The sequence below is a fragment of the Gopherus evgoodei genome, unplaced genomic scaffold, assembly GCF_007399415.2.
Source record: "Gopherus evgoodei ecotype Sinaloan lineage unplaced genomic scaffold, rGopEvg1_v1.p scaffold_42_arrow_ctg1, whole genome shotgun sequence".
NCBI lineage: Eukaryota > Metazoa > Chordata > Testudines > Testudinidae > Gopherus > Gopherus evgoodei.
In genome coordinates, this window is record NW_022060063.1 from 1,406,545 (window position 1) to 1,420,296 (window position 13,752).

A 13,752-nucleotide genomic window follows, 5' to 3' on the forward strand; every position below is an offset into this window, starting at 1 on the left:
CACCCTGAGCACGCTGTGGCTGCTTCACTTCTCTCACCTCCCAAGCTTGCGGTGCCAATCAGCTTAGGCATCGCAAGCCTGGGAGGCAGGAGAAGTGAAGCAGCCATGGCGTGCTTGGGGAGGAGGCAGGGCAGGGGTGAGCTGGAGCGGGGAGTTCCTCTGCATGCTGCCCCCCCCCATTACTTATTGCAGGCAGCCCTTCCTGTGCTCCCCTTCCCCACTCCCTCTGCCTAAATGCCGGCAGTAACCGGGGCGGCTGAAGATTTGGCCGCCGTGGTTGCTGCTGAAGAAAATGATGCCCCCCCAAATGCCAGTGCCCTAGGCGACCGCCTAGGTCACCTAAATCGTTGCACCGGGCCCTGTGCCTGCTGGATAGCTTCCTCCCTTCTGATATGTGCAGACCATTAGTGGGTCTCCCTTTGTGTTAGTTGTTTCAGGTGAGAGTGTTTTCTGTTGTAGGCCAAGCTAGAATGACTCCCTTTGGCTTGCTTTTTGTGCCCAGCTCTGGGGAAGGAATCACCGCTTGCTAATTCCTATGGCAGAAGTAGGATGACCAGATGTCCTGATTTTATCGGGACAGTCCTGATTTTTGGCTCTTTTTCTTATATAGGCTCCTATTACCTCCCACCCCAGGGCCGGCTCTAACATTTTTGCCACCCAGAGCAAAAAAAGAGAGCAAAGCCCTGCCGTAACACACCCCCCCGCGAGCGCCGCGCCGCCCAAGCTCACCCCCCCAAGCGCCGCACCGCCCAAGCCCCCACTCCCCCAAGCACCACACCGCCCAAGCCCCCGCCCCCAAAGCACAGTGCCACCCAAGCCCCCGCCCCCCCAAGTGCCATGCTGTTGAAGCCCAAGTTCCTGCCCCCCTCGAGCGCCACACCGCCCAAGTCCCCGCCTCCCCAAGCGCCATGCAGCACTGCCCAAGTCCTCACCTCCCCGAGTGCTGCGCCACCGAAGCCCCCCGCGCTCCTGAGCACCGCGCTGCCTAAGCCCCCGTCCCCCCAAGGGCCACGCCGTTGAAGCCGCCCACACCCCTGCCCTCCCGTGCACCGCACCATCCAAGCCCCTGCCCCCATGAGCACTGCGCCGCACTGCCCAAGTCCCCGCCTCCCCAAGCTCCGCGCCGCCAAAGTCCCCCACCCCCCCGCCCAAGCGCTGCCTGGCCAAACCAAAAACAAACAAACCAAAAAACACCCTCCAGTGCCGCCCAGCCAAACTAAAGAAAAAAAACAACCCGAGCGCCACCCCACCCCAAGGTGCCGCCCCAAGCACGTGATTGGTTGGCTGGGTGCCTGGAGCCGGCCCTGCCCCACCTCAATCCCAATTTTTCACACTTGCTGTCTGGTCACCCTAGGCAGAACAGCCAGGGTCACTCTCACACTCACATGTTCCATTAAAATGGCAGCTGTTGCTTGGGTTTGGGTTGCAATCCCCCCTGATGCAGTGCTATGCTCTGCTCCATGCCTTCAGGGGCCAGGAAAGGCCTGTTTCTGGGAGAAGCACTGCTGGCAGATTTAGCTGCTTTTCCAGCTAAGGCCCCAGCTCCCTCCACTCCACTGACAAATGAGCTGTGACACGCTACTTAGACCCACAGAGAGCTGCAGTCTTTTAAAAACAATCCTGGGCGATCAAATATGAATGAGCTCGCAATGCCGCAGCCGCTCACTCCCTCACTCTCTGAGGGGCTGGGCAGAGCCTCCTTCAGATGGAGGGACAGCAGCTGGGAACCAGCGGCAAGCAGATTTTCAAATGTCAAGTCCCTCACTCCAGCTGGAGCCATTGATTTGGATCCAGGTTTTAAACATCCCAAAGCCCCATGGCATTTGGGTCTGGGGGTTTGGTTCAGCCTGTTATAAATGCCAGAGCCAGCGAGGTTCCTAGAGCTGCACTGATTAAGTCTCTGCAAACAAAAACTAATTGAATGCATGGAGCTGAGAGGAGCTGGCAGGTGGACCAAACTTATTTATGCTGTAATTGGTCTGTCTTTCCTGCTAACCCCTTTTCAGCCATGGTACCCTCTGATGCACACAATGCAGGTATTCTCCCTGCAGCCAGATCGCAGGGAGAAAGCTCCACGCTCTGTCTCTTACCATGAAAGGAGCTGGCAGACGCTCTGTCAGCCAGGGTAAAATCTCCCTCTCAGAGAGATGGAAAGTGACAGCAGGAATGAAATGTTAACGATGGGAGGTTTAGCATAGCCAGAGCCACACCAGGCCCTGGCTGCCCTCCATGACCCAACTCATGGGTTCTGCAGGGCTCAGGCATCCTTGCAGCCTGCCACACAACTGTAGAGAGAGGGAGGGGCATCCACAAGACTCTTGCATTGGGCTCTGTGAGCCGCCATTGTGCCAGTGTCTTTCTGTGACCATTGCCTCCTTGTTCTCCAGAATCTCAGTTTTCATTAAAAATATAGTAAGAGCCAGATCCTCAGCTGATGTAACCCGAGCACAACACCGGTGCAGTCAGTTATCAGCGAGTATAACAAATGCAGTGAAATTCACTTGAGTGTGCACAGACTAGAGCAGTGGCTGTAGGAGGAGTGAACTGCCCCCATTCATCTCAATGTGTGATGACTCTGAAGCCTACTAATTATATTTAAAAGGAGCAGAACCATCCTGTTATAAAGCTCTGTGCATTGAGTCTTCCTTTGGCATGTCAAGGGAGTAGCGTTTGGTGGCTGTTTGTGGATGGAGCCTGGGACCATCTTAGGTGACAGCTTCTTATTATAGTGATCACTCAAGCACCCTTGTCTGTTGGTTGTGTCTCATCCTATACTAATGTGACCTGCATATAGCATCCAAGATCAGGGCTCTAGGCTTGACCACATCTAAATAACAAATAATAACAATACATTAATAAGAAATTATTTTTTCCACTTCACCTGCGCTGCATGATAGGATCATGGAGGCTCATTTTGATGGAGAGTAGGCTCGTCCGTTTTATTCAGGTTATCTGCTGCTGGGGGAATTGCGTTCTCCACAGCGGCTGGCTAAGCCCTGTCTTTACGAGAGAATGACATCGATTGTACTTTACCTCACTGTCATTATCTTGACCTTATTAGCACAAGCCAGTGCCTCCACACTCAGCGGGCACACGTGTGGCACATGTCATGCTCCTGGAGAGACATGGGTTGGTCACAGAGCTTCCTGCTGAGCAAGATACACACCAGATGTGAGCACTGCAAGATCCTTTAATACTTTGCCAGGTATGACAGAGGTTAACTTAACTAAGGTATGTTTCACACAATGCCGCCTAGTGGTTGAACTATATAATACAGTTTAGCATTCTATTACATCTCCCCCTTTAAGTTCTACATTCTTGCCATTTACAAAATGTACACTATCACGCTATCTTTGAAGCTCAGCACGTATCAGTCTGTTAAGTGCCTCTGAATCATAGTGATTTTCTGATTACACAACCCAAACACATAACAGCTTGCTCATCTGGCTGTCCATTAATTGCAATGACTGGCTATGTTCAGTTTGGAATCCTTGTGTCTACTTCTTCTGCATCCGCCATCTGTAGAGTTTGCTCTGTTGATCTTGCTGAGGAACAAATTGTAGATGACAATAGTTTCTGTTGAACTATCCACTGTTGGTCTCGATCACATATAATCTGGGTGATAAATTCTTTTTCTTTACAATAGCTGGAGCTATCCATCCTTTTTCTGCATCCAATTTGACACAAACAGTCACTGGGTTCTAGACCCAGCTGTTCTCGGCGTGACATCTGTTGTAAAAGTGTTTTTTGGTATTTTTTTCCTTTTTCTCTGATTTGGCTACTGTCTTCATGTTTGGCTGCTTTCGAGATAGTTTCTGTTCCAAAGTTGGAACAATAGTTCTAAGCTGTCTTCCCATCAGGATTTGTGATGGACTATATCCAGTAGCCACTATTGGTGTTGATCTGTAACTTAGAAGAGCAAGGAATGGATCTTCCTGCTGTAGGATTTTGTTGGCTGTCTATACATCTTATTCTAGCCTCTCTATTCAATTGTGGCTAATGTGGGTTAATTCTATCTTCAACTGTAGCTTCTGTGAAAGATTTTTATGTGTTAACTCGGTCTCTTATGAAAGAGAGAGCTCTTATAAAACATTCAGCATTTCTCAGATGAAAACATGCTCTTTCATAAACCACATTTCTCCGAGGTATAAAATATGCATCAGACATAGCCAGAACCCTTTCATAGTCATCTTTATGACTGTCTTCAGTAAAGTCAAAGGATTTGCCAGCTGCCCAATAGCATAAACAAAGAAAATACCCGAATATCATCAGTTTCACTGTGGAACTTGGTAGAAATGCAAAATCTTGCAAAATATTGTGTTCAGTCTGTCCATTCTGAGGGTTTGTCAAAGCTGAAGTTCTCCGGGGCATTGAAGAGTGGCACTTTGATGAGATCCTGCAACCTTTGATGCTTTGTTCCTTCTGTTTCCAGCTTTTGTTGCTGTTTCCCATCTGTTTCTATTCTTAGTTTATTTCTGATGCCATGTCATGATCCTGTACCAGACAGGGTCTGGTCACAGAGCTTCCTTCTGAGCAAGATACGCACTAGATGTGTGCACTATTAGCCCACGTCCAGACTAACCCGCGGCATCGGCGGGTTAAAATCGATTGCTCGGGGATCGATATATTGCGTCTAGTCTGGACGCGATGTATCGATCCCCGAGCGTGCTTACATCGATTCCGGAACTCCATCAACCCGAACGGAGTTCCGGAATCGACACGGAGAGCCGCGGACATCGATGCCGCGCCGTCCAGACGGGTGAGTACCTCGATTTTAGAAATTCGACTTCAGCTACGTTATTCCCATAGCTGAAGTTGCGTATCTAAAATCGATTTTAATACCTAGTCTGGACGTGGCCTTAGTCTGTTCATTGCTCGGCGATGTATGGCTGAGGTTAGGTTAAATAAGTTAGGTTACACACAGCACTGCCTAGTGGCCAAACAGTATAATAGAGTTTAGGATTCTGTAACAGCAGTGGACTTGCTATTACATCCCATGCTGCACTCAGTCATGTTAATCCCAGAATCCCCGGCACTGCTCCAAATAACAATTCATTGTGGATGATTTCACATGGTCTTCTGGGCAGGTGCCCAGGTAACATGCGACCAGACAACTAGCGAAGTTACCATGGACAATAAAGAGGAAGGGGTGCAAATCGGGATAAGGAAAGAAGACATCAGAGGTCTTCTGACCAGTTTGAATGAATTCAAATCAGTGGGGCAGATGCTATTCAGCCCAGGTTACTGAAGGAATTAGCTGAAGCCACTGGCAATAATATTTACAAACTCATGGATGACAGGAGAGGGCCCGGATGACTGGAGAAGGGCTAACCTAGTGTTCATCTTTAAAAGGGAGGGAAGGAGGAGCCGGGGAACTACAGACCAGTCAGTCTGACTTGTTACCTGGGAAGCTACTACAGCAATGTATAAATAGGGCCCTACCAATTTACAGCCATGAAAAATGCATCACAGACTGTGAAATCTGGTCTCCCCTGGTGAAATCTGGTCTTTTATGTGCTTTTACCCTATACTATACAGATTTCACAGGGGAGACCAGCATTTCTCAAATTGGGGGTCCCGACCCAAATGGGAGTTGCAGGGGGGTTGCAAGGTTATTTTAGGGGTGTTGTGGTATTGCTACCCTTATTTATGCACTGCCTTCTGAGCTGGGTGGCTGGAGAGCAGCAGCTGTTGGCTGGGTGCCCAGCTCTGAAGACAGTGCCCCACCGGCAGCAGTGCAGAAGTAAGGGTGGCAATACCATACCATGCCATCCTTACTTCTGCACTGCTTCTGAAGGTGGCTCTGCCTTCAGAGCTGGGCTCCCGACCAGCAGCCACCTCTCTCCAGCTGCCAACATAATTTTCTTTCTTTCTTTCTTTCTTTCTTTCTTTCTTTCTTTCTTTCTTTCTTTCTTTCTTTCTTTCTTCTTTTTCTCTCTGCACTTCAGAGCAGCTTGAGGGGAGGAATGAGGGACCACTGAGGTCTGGGAAGGGGAGAGGACCAAGGGCTCTATTCATAGGTGGCAGGTGAACCCCACCCCTTCGGGGAGGCTAGCCTGCCATCTCTTCCAACGGAGGCTCCACCCACTGAGCTCCCCTCTCACATACACACCCTGTGGCCAGAGCCCCTTCCCCTCTCCTGGCCTGCCTGCTCCAGTTGCTCTGGCCAGCCTGACCCCAGGGCTGGCCTAAGACACCCCAGCCTGTGGCAGCCCCCAGCTGCCAGCCAAACCCCTAGCTCCAGGCTGGGGCTGGAGCTGAGCCTCTGCCAGCTTCGGAGCAGGGTGAGAGGGGAGCGTGGGTGGGGCCACAGTCTAGATTAGGGGAAATTTAGTCTCCCCTGTCCTATGATGACCCACTGACCTGCTGACCCTGGATCCATTGAGGACCCTCCTGAGGGCCACAAGCTCCTGCAGCCTCTCAGTGAAATTCTGGTTACCGTGGCAACAACCTCTTTTGTTTCTCAGGCAACCGAGACGCTACGGGTCAGGTACCCATTGCTGAGTGGGAAAGTATTTTAAAACTGGGGGATTTTTTTAGTCTGTTGGATCAGAAATTGTCATGGCAACAGCATCCCAGCTCGGTCCTGGCGGGAGATGGAGAGACACAGGCAGAGAGCCCATGGAATCTCACACATACGCACCCTCCCCTGCTGTGCAGATACATGCTTTCCCCACACACACTTTACACACCCCACACAAACCACCATCCACAAATACACCCATTCCAAAGTTGCTCTGTACAAAGAGAGAGCCCCCCACACACACACACACACATGCTCTGCGAGGCTCATGCTGTCCCCACCCGGTCCCTGTGCCTGGGAGGAGAGGAGGCCACTCACCCAGGCTGCCCAGCAACGACTCAGCTCTACAGGCTCTGACAAAGCCCACCTCACCAGGGAAAAATGGGGAACAAAGAAACCGAGTAGGCTGGGCCTGATCCTGATCTCAGCAATGCTGCTGGAAATCATCAGCTACTAGAGCTGCCTCAGTGTGGGCCAGGGTGAGTCGGGCAGCATCAGGCCTGCTGTGCTGTGTGTCCGACACTAGCATGGGCTGTGGTGCCCTGGCACAGAGACTCCATTGCTGGGTGCTAGGAGCCAGCATGTTCCCTGGAACTGAGCCAGTGCATTCACCAGCGATAAATTGAGACTTCCGGCCAGGACATGACCCACTGCTGCTCAGCCCAGTTCTCAATGGTGGCAGATGACAGAACAAGGAGCAATGGTCTCAAGTTGCAGTGGGGGAGGTCTAGGTTGGATATTAGGAAAAACTTTTTCACTAGAAGGGTGGTGAAGCGCTGGAATGGGTCATCTAGGGAGGTGATGGAATCCCCTTCCTTAAAAGTTTTTAAGGTCAGTCTTGACAAAGCCCTGGCTGGGATGATTTAGTTGGTGTTGGTCCTGCTTTAAGCAGCGAGTTGGACTAGATGACCTCCTGAGGTCTCTTGCAACCCTAATCTTCTACAATTCTATGATTCTAAGTGGACACAAAGTGCTGCCATGGTGAATGGGTGGTGTTTTGCACCCACTTTGCAGTGGTGGGAATGACACATGGGAGGCGTGGTCAGTAGGGCCCAGCCTCTGGCTGCTTGATGGGGCAGGAAGAGTATCTGAGCAAGCAGCCCAGCTATTTCCCCCTCTGTAGACCCAGGGTTGAGCCCTCTGATCTTCCTTCTCTCTCACTGGGATGCTGTGATGAAGTTAATCCATATTTCTGCAGTGTTTTGAGATCCCCAGCTGGGGACACTATGGAAATACAAAGGATTTCATACAGGGGGAGGAATAGCTCAGTGGTTTGAGCATTGGCCTGCTGAACCCAGGGTTGTGAGTTCAATCCTTGAGGGGGCCATTTTGAGAACTGGGTTAGAAATCTGAGGATTGGTCTTGCTTCAAGCAGTAGGTTGGACCAGATAATGTCCTGAGGTCCCTTCCAACCCTAATATTCCATGATTTGTATAGTCAGCAGGGGGAAGGTTAATGGTTTGAATGCAGTGTATTATAAAGCAGCTGATGATGATTCCCCAGGTAGCAAATGTGAAAAATCAGGATGGGGGTGGGGGGTAATAGGATCCTGTATAAGAAAAAGACCTAAAAAACAGGACTGTCCCTATAAAATTGGGACATCTGGTCACCCTACCAGGGCTGGATCTGTCCCTGAGCATCCACATGGCTGTGATCAGTTCCTGGAGTCTTCTCTCTATTAACCTGTTGCTCCTTTTCTCTCCCCCCCCCCCCCCCACACACACACAATTCCATTTCCACATATCTCCTCTGCCCCACAGAAATCGATGAGGACCGGCTCCCCAACCCATTGCTGAAGGTAGGTGCCTCCTTGTCTCACGCACCCTCCTCTGGTGGTTTGGAAGGGGCTGGCAGGCCTGCACATGGGAGCCCAGCACGGTAGGACTCCTACATGCCTTGCATTTCCTAGCAGGAACATGCCCGAGTCTCATGTTCCTGGTCAGTCCAGAGCAGCAGGGCAGAGCGGTTCTGTCAGTCGACTCAGCCTAGCCTGATCCCTGGGCCCAGTGAGCCAAAAGCCTGCCATTCTTGGAGAACAGTGGTGTAGAGAGCGCAGACAAGGAGAGGCCATTGGGCTACTCCCAGGACCCAGCTCCCCCGGGCGACTCCAGACCTGAGCTAATAGTCAGGAGGCGGGGGGGGGTGGGCAGTAAAGGAAGTGTGGGAGTCTCTGTGTGGTGTGTGAATGTGCATGTGCCTAGCTGTGCGGGAGTGGGCATGAGCGGGGGCGGGCGGGTGGGGGCTGTGGATGGGTGAGGGCCATGGAAGCAGACAGACTGCATGCACAGGTGTCAGGAAGGAATCTCAGTTCTCTTTGAGATCCAGGAAGGATTTATATGAAATCTGTAACCAGTCCCCCCTGTGTCCTAGCTGCGACAGTGAAATGAGCCACACCCAGGACTTGCCCTCATCAGCCCCCAGTCCCATCTGCAGGCAGCTCCTAGCTACTCCACAGGCTCCCTCACCAAAGTTCTTCCAAAGGGGGGAGGGGAGTGAGAGTGCATGTGCACCTCTGTGTCCAGCGGTTTGTGAGATGTCTGGGGATGCACTTGGGGCTGAAGGACGGGGACGTACAGGATACCGCTGCACTTGATTCATTGTAATCAACTGATGTCTGGGGCCCCTTAGCTATAGCAGGGCTGCCAGCTGGTCATTGCTCCATTGGGATCCAGGTGGTGAGACCTCACTGCCCGCACACCCCTGTGTCACCCTCCCAGGCTGAACATGAGAATGTGGGCAGGTCCCAGCAGGCGTTGTTCCATCCTGACCAAAAGCACCCTGGGACCTGTGCTGTGGGGAGCAGAGGGGGCAGTGTGCCCTGTTCTGTGCCTGCTGGATGCCAGCCCCACTCCCCACCAAACTACCAACGCACCCGCTGGCGCCTCTGGCTCTGGTTGCTCTAGTGCTGTGCAGTATCCTGTTGTGACCTGACCTCCCCTCTCTTTGCAGCCGGGTCTGTCCATGTCACCCAGACAAAGGAAGAAGGTCCCTCGCACGACCCCCACCATGAAAGGTACCATGGCACTACCTCCGCTTCACGCTGCTGTTGGGAGGCACGAGGACATGCAGCGGGCACATCTCACACCTGGTTCTTTCTGTGAAATGCTTCTGTCCTCTCATGCTTCCTTCATCCACTCCGTCTTCCATCTCACGTTCCCTCCCTCTCCCTCTGAGCCTTGCTCCATTTCCCTGCCAACTTCCCCCTTTGTCCTCCCCCAGTCTTGTCCCGTGTTCATGCATGCCAACATCTGGCAGTAGGGGCCTCTGGAGAGACCCTCTGAACTGGGGGAGCAGAGGATAGGCGCTTGCTTGTATTCATTCTGCGCACAGGGAAGGAACAGCCCCGTTCCCCTCCTGACACTTACCAGCCAGCGAGCAGTTGGTGTTATATAATGCAGGGGAGTCCTGCCCATTTCACTGCAGGCTGCTATTGTGCTCACAGGCCAGTGTGCCTTCCCCCATTGTAAAGACGGGGTCACTTGAAGGTCTGGGAAGTGGCTGTGGGTATCTGGGGCATTGCCCATCCCCTCTAGCTTGAGGTGTATGGAGCTGTGAGCTGGGCTTGGATCCATTTTGAACACTTATTAAGCACACTGGGTTGCTAAACTGAGTAGCCATGTGGCTTGACGGTGTGTCCCAGTTCCACTCCACGGTTGATGATGCAGCAGCTAACATGTCTGTGGAGTTATTTTTAAACGAATAATTGTGTGGCTAGCAGTATAGGAAAAGAAGGCAGTGAGCTAAGTATGTGCTTTGAGCTTGCAAGCTAAACAGTACTAGGCATAACCTGATCTCGGATGGGTGCCCAAGGGCAGCTCAGGTGCTGCAGAAGAAGTGAGGTTGGTGATGCCATAGGGGGCGCTCTGCTCTCTGAACCTGTGTTGGTGGGGGGTGCAGATACCCTGGTGTTGTTCTCAGGGGGTGAAGCTCTGGCGTTTCACCTCAAATATGGCTACAATAAATCCCTCCTCTGGCTTTTGTTCTTCACCTCCTTCCTACATGGTTGTGTCGCATGGCAGTGAGGCTGTTGAACAGCTGCTGTGCTTCACTCCAAAGGTGGCTGCATTTCAGTGTGCGGAGGGCCAGAGGGGGGTGGAGGGATTCCTGTGAGGATCTCCAGGTGAAAGGTGCTGTAGAAAGGATAAGTCAGTAAGGGACTTGCAGAGCCTGGAGCCTTCCTCAGTCCCTCCCAGTCCATCTGCAGTGAGCACCTCACCAATTGCAGCCAGCAAAGCAGCAAGGGATCTGCATGGCCCCATCTCCACCCCTCCCCACCTGGTCACGGACTTTGCTCCCTTCAGCGCCTTGGCTGCTGCAGTTTCCCCAAATGTCCTCCCTGCTGCCTCCCAGCACATGGGACCTCAGCCCCTGTTCCATGTCCATCTCAGGACTGGGCTGTCGTCTTTGTTTCTAACACCCCCTGCTTTGCCCTCCCTCCCCTGAGACCCTGGGGTTAGAAGCTCAATCACTTTTCAGCAGTCATCTCTCTCTATTGCCTGCCCTCCCATCACTGGGAATCTGCCTCCTCTGTCCCTTGGCAGGGCCCAGCCACTGTTGGCACAAGAACCTTTTCCACAGCTCATTGCCTCTGTCCACCTCATGCCCTGTCCCTCTCATCTTCCCCTCCGCTGAGAACCTGGCTGTGCACTGGCCTCACCCTGCTGCGTCTCTCCCTCTGCTGGGCTTTGCTGGCTGACCCTGTACATGTTCAGGGGCGTGGGGGCCTAGACTCATGGACCTGATTGATAGGACATAGGGGTTAAAACCATCTTGTCATCTCACCCTGCTCACACCCAGTCGCCATCAGGGGATCCACACCAGGTCTGACCCGGGGAGAGGATCAGCACTGAGAATGGGCAAAGAGTGACTCAGTGCTGGAGACAGGCCCAGACAGATCAGCACCGGCTCTAACCAGGGTGGCTTAGCACTGGGGGCAGGCCTGGGGGCTATCAGGATCAGGTCTGACCTGGGGTGACCCAGCGCTGGATGTACTGTGCCCCCCATTGGCGAGACACTGGGCATGTGTCCACATGTCTGATTACCCACGTGGGCCAGGAGTTCCCCCTTTAGCCCCAAACCCCCACGCATTGCTCATCCCCGGCCTTTCTCTCTCCTGCAGAGCTCCAGATGATGGTGGAGCACCACCTATGCAAGCAGCAGGCGGAGGAGGAGGGTGCCAGTGTGGGCAGCCAGGAACCACACAGCCCCGGGTGCTGCCACCACGGTAACACAGACCCCAGCCACAGCCCCGGGGGGACCTGCCCCATTGCCCAGGCCAAGACCAGACTGGAGTTTCAGGAGGGCAACCATGCTGGACCAGACGGGAGTGAGTATAACATGGACACACAGGAAGGATATTAGGGTGTCCCCAGTGATGTCCTCGGTTGGACAGAGTCCATCCCTGGGCACCTGCTCCCTCTGTGTGGCCTGCTCTGTACCAGGCCCTTTCCCCCCCTTCTCCATTGTCTGGCACCTAGTGCCTGTGCCTCGCTCACACCTGAGCCAGGCAGCTGTAACACGCAGCCTGCTGCACACACGCTGGTGTCAGTGTCGCTGCCACAAGCAGGTCAGAAGGAGCTGAGCCCCAAGGCAGAACCTGCAGCTCATCCGGCCTCCGAGCTCAACCCAGGCTCCTCCAGACTCTGGGGCAGGTGGCAGCCTCCGGCTGTGGGGAGTTTGGGGAAGAGCCCAGCCTGGCTGCTCTATCCCATGTCTGCTCCCAGCTCCCAGGAAGTTTGGGCCCGTGGGTGATTAAATGTGGCACTGAGCTTTGCTTTGTGTCCCTGGGCCTGCATGTCCCTCTCTGTCTCAGGTACCATCACCATGGTATTGAGGTGCCTCTTTATGCCATTACCCTCCCTGGGGAGATGGGCAGGGTTATCCACCCCAGGGTACAGGAGGGGACCTGCGGCACGAGAGAGTTTTACCTCCCCAGAAGATGCCCCCTCAGCCCCGGCTGTGAGATCAGTTCAGCTGGGACCATCCCTGCCCTTCTGCCCCTAGAACTGGAAACCTCCTATCCTGTACTGCAAGGAGGCATTTACCATAAATACTCTCATAAAGTCCACATGCAAAGCACACAATATTCTGCCAGGCTGAGGCCTCAAAGCTCTGCAAAGGAGCAGCTGAGGGAGTGGAAACACAGTGCCTGTTACCCTGACAACAGCTTTCACTTAACAGCAGGGCTTTAGGTGTGGAAATTCACATGACATATCTCAGTATTAACCTTAGCTCTGACCCGCAAGGCCCAACCTCCTTGTGCCCCGCACTGGTGCCATGTGAGGCAACCCCCCTTTTCTCTGCCCCCTGCCTCATGCTCCCCTCTCTCCGTGGTGCCCCCTACTTCCATGCTCCTCCTGCCACCTTCAGTGTGTCCTGCTTCCCCGCCCCAGTGGGCTAAGTGAAGCCATGTCTTTGAGAGGCTGTAGGAACGAGGTGAAAGGCAAAGGTCTTGGGTCCGATGGCCAAGAGAAAGCATCTGCAGCAGCCATGGGAACACTGGCCTCTAGTGTTCACAGGGAAAAGCTGCAGCTACCCATTGATGCCACCAGCCGCCGAACAGGCAGAGTGATGGACCCAGGTCACAAGGCAAGAGGCTCAGGAGTGTCTTGCCCAGATCAGCGCTATTGGCGAGCGCACGGGAGAGCAGCTGGGGCTCTGGATGCTCCAAGGAGCGATGATGCAGCCCAGGGAAATGATTTAATCTCTTCCTGGCGTGACGCACTGGAGCAGCCTTTTAACAAATTCCTCTAAAACCCTCATCAAATATTTACCATGAAATTCTGTCCCCCTCCCAGCAGCCTGCAAAGGACACGCACATCACTGACTCCAGAGCAACTGATGCAGCCAAACGAGAACCGGTTCCCCAGCTTCTCACTCACTTTCTGATCTGTGCTGCTTTGGCTAAGTGCAGGACAGATGCACAGACACCACAGACTCTCCTGCAGTTTCTGGGGCAGAGGGGATGCTGCTGGCGTGGGAGACAGAATGCCTGGGTTCTACCCCTGGCTCTGTTGACTTTGAGCAGATATTGTCCCCTCTCTGTGCCTCAGCTTCCCCTTCTTTATTGCAGAGAGATGAACACTCCCTGCCTGACATAGGGCTGAAAGCGAATATCTTCAAAAGACTTTGAGATCTGCACAGGGCTCTTTTTCTCTCTCTGTCTATCCTTACCTGTCTACTCTTCCATCAACAGCATGGCTACCCCATCATGGCATCATTGCTCTATG

At 53.1% G+C, this 13,752-nt stretch overlaps 1 protein-coding gene across 3 annotated transcripts in view; it reads left to right on the top strand.

Annotated features, from left to right (window-relative positions):
• PPP1R1A (protein phosphatase 1 regulatory inhibitor subunit 1A) overlaps window positions 1–13,752 on the top strand; it is a 63,321-nt gene that overhangs the window by 41,381 nt on the left and 8,188 nt on the right. For all 3 annotated transcript variants that reach the window (XM_030546216.1, XM_030546217.1, XM_030546218.1), the window contains exons 3-5: window positions 8,284–8,321; window positions 9,473–9,536; window positions 11,643–11,849. In XM_030546216.1, coding sequence (XP_030402076.1) covers window positions 8,284–8,321; window positions 9,473–9,536; window positions 11,643–11,849 — 309 coding nt within the window. The remainder of the gene's footprint in view (window positions 1–8,283; window positions 8,322–9,472; window positions 9,537–11,642; window positions 11,850–13,752) is intronic.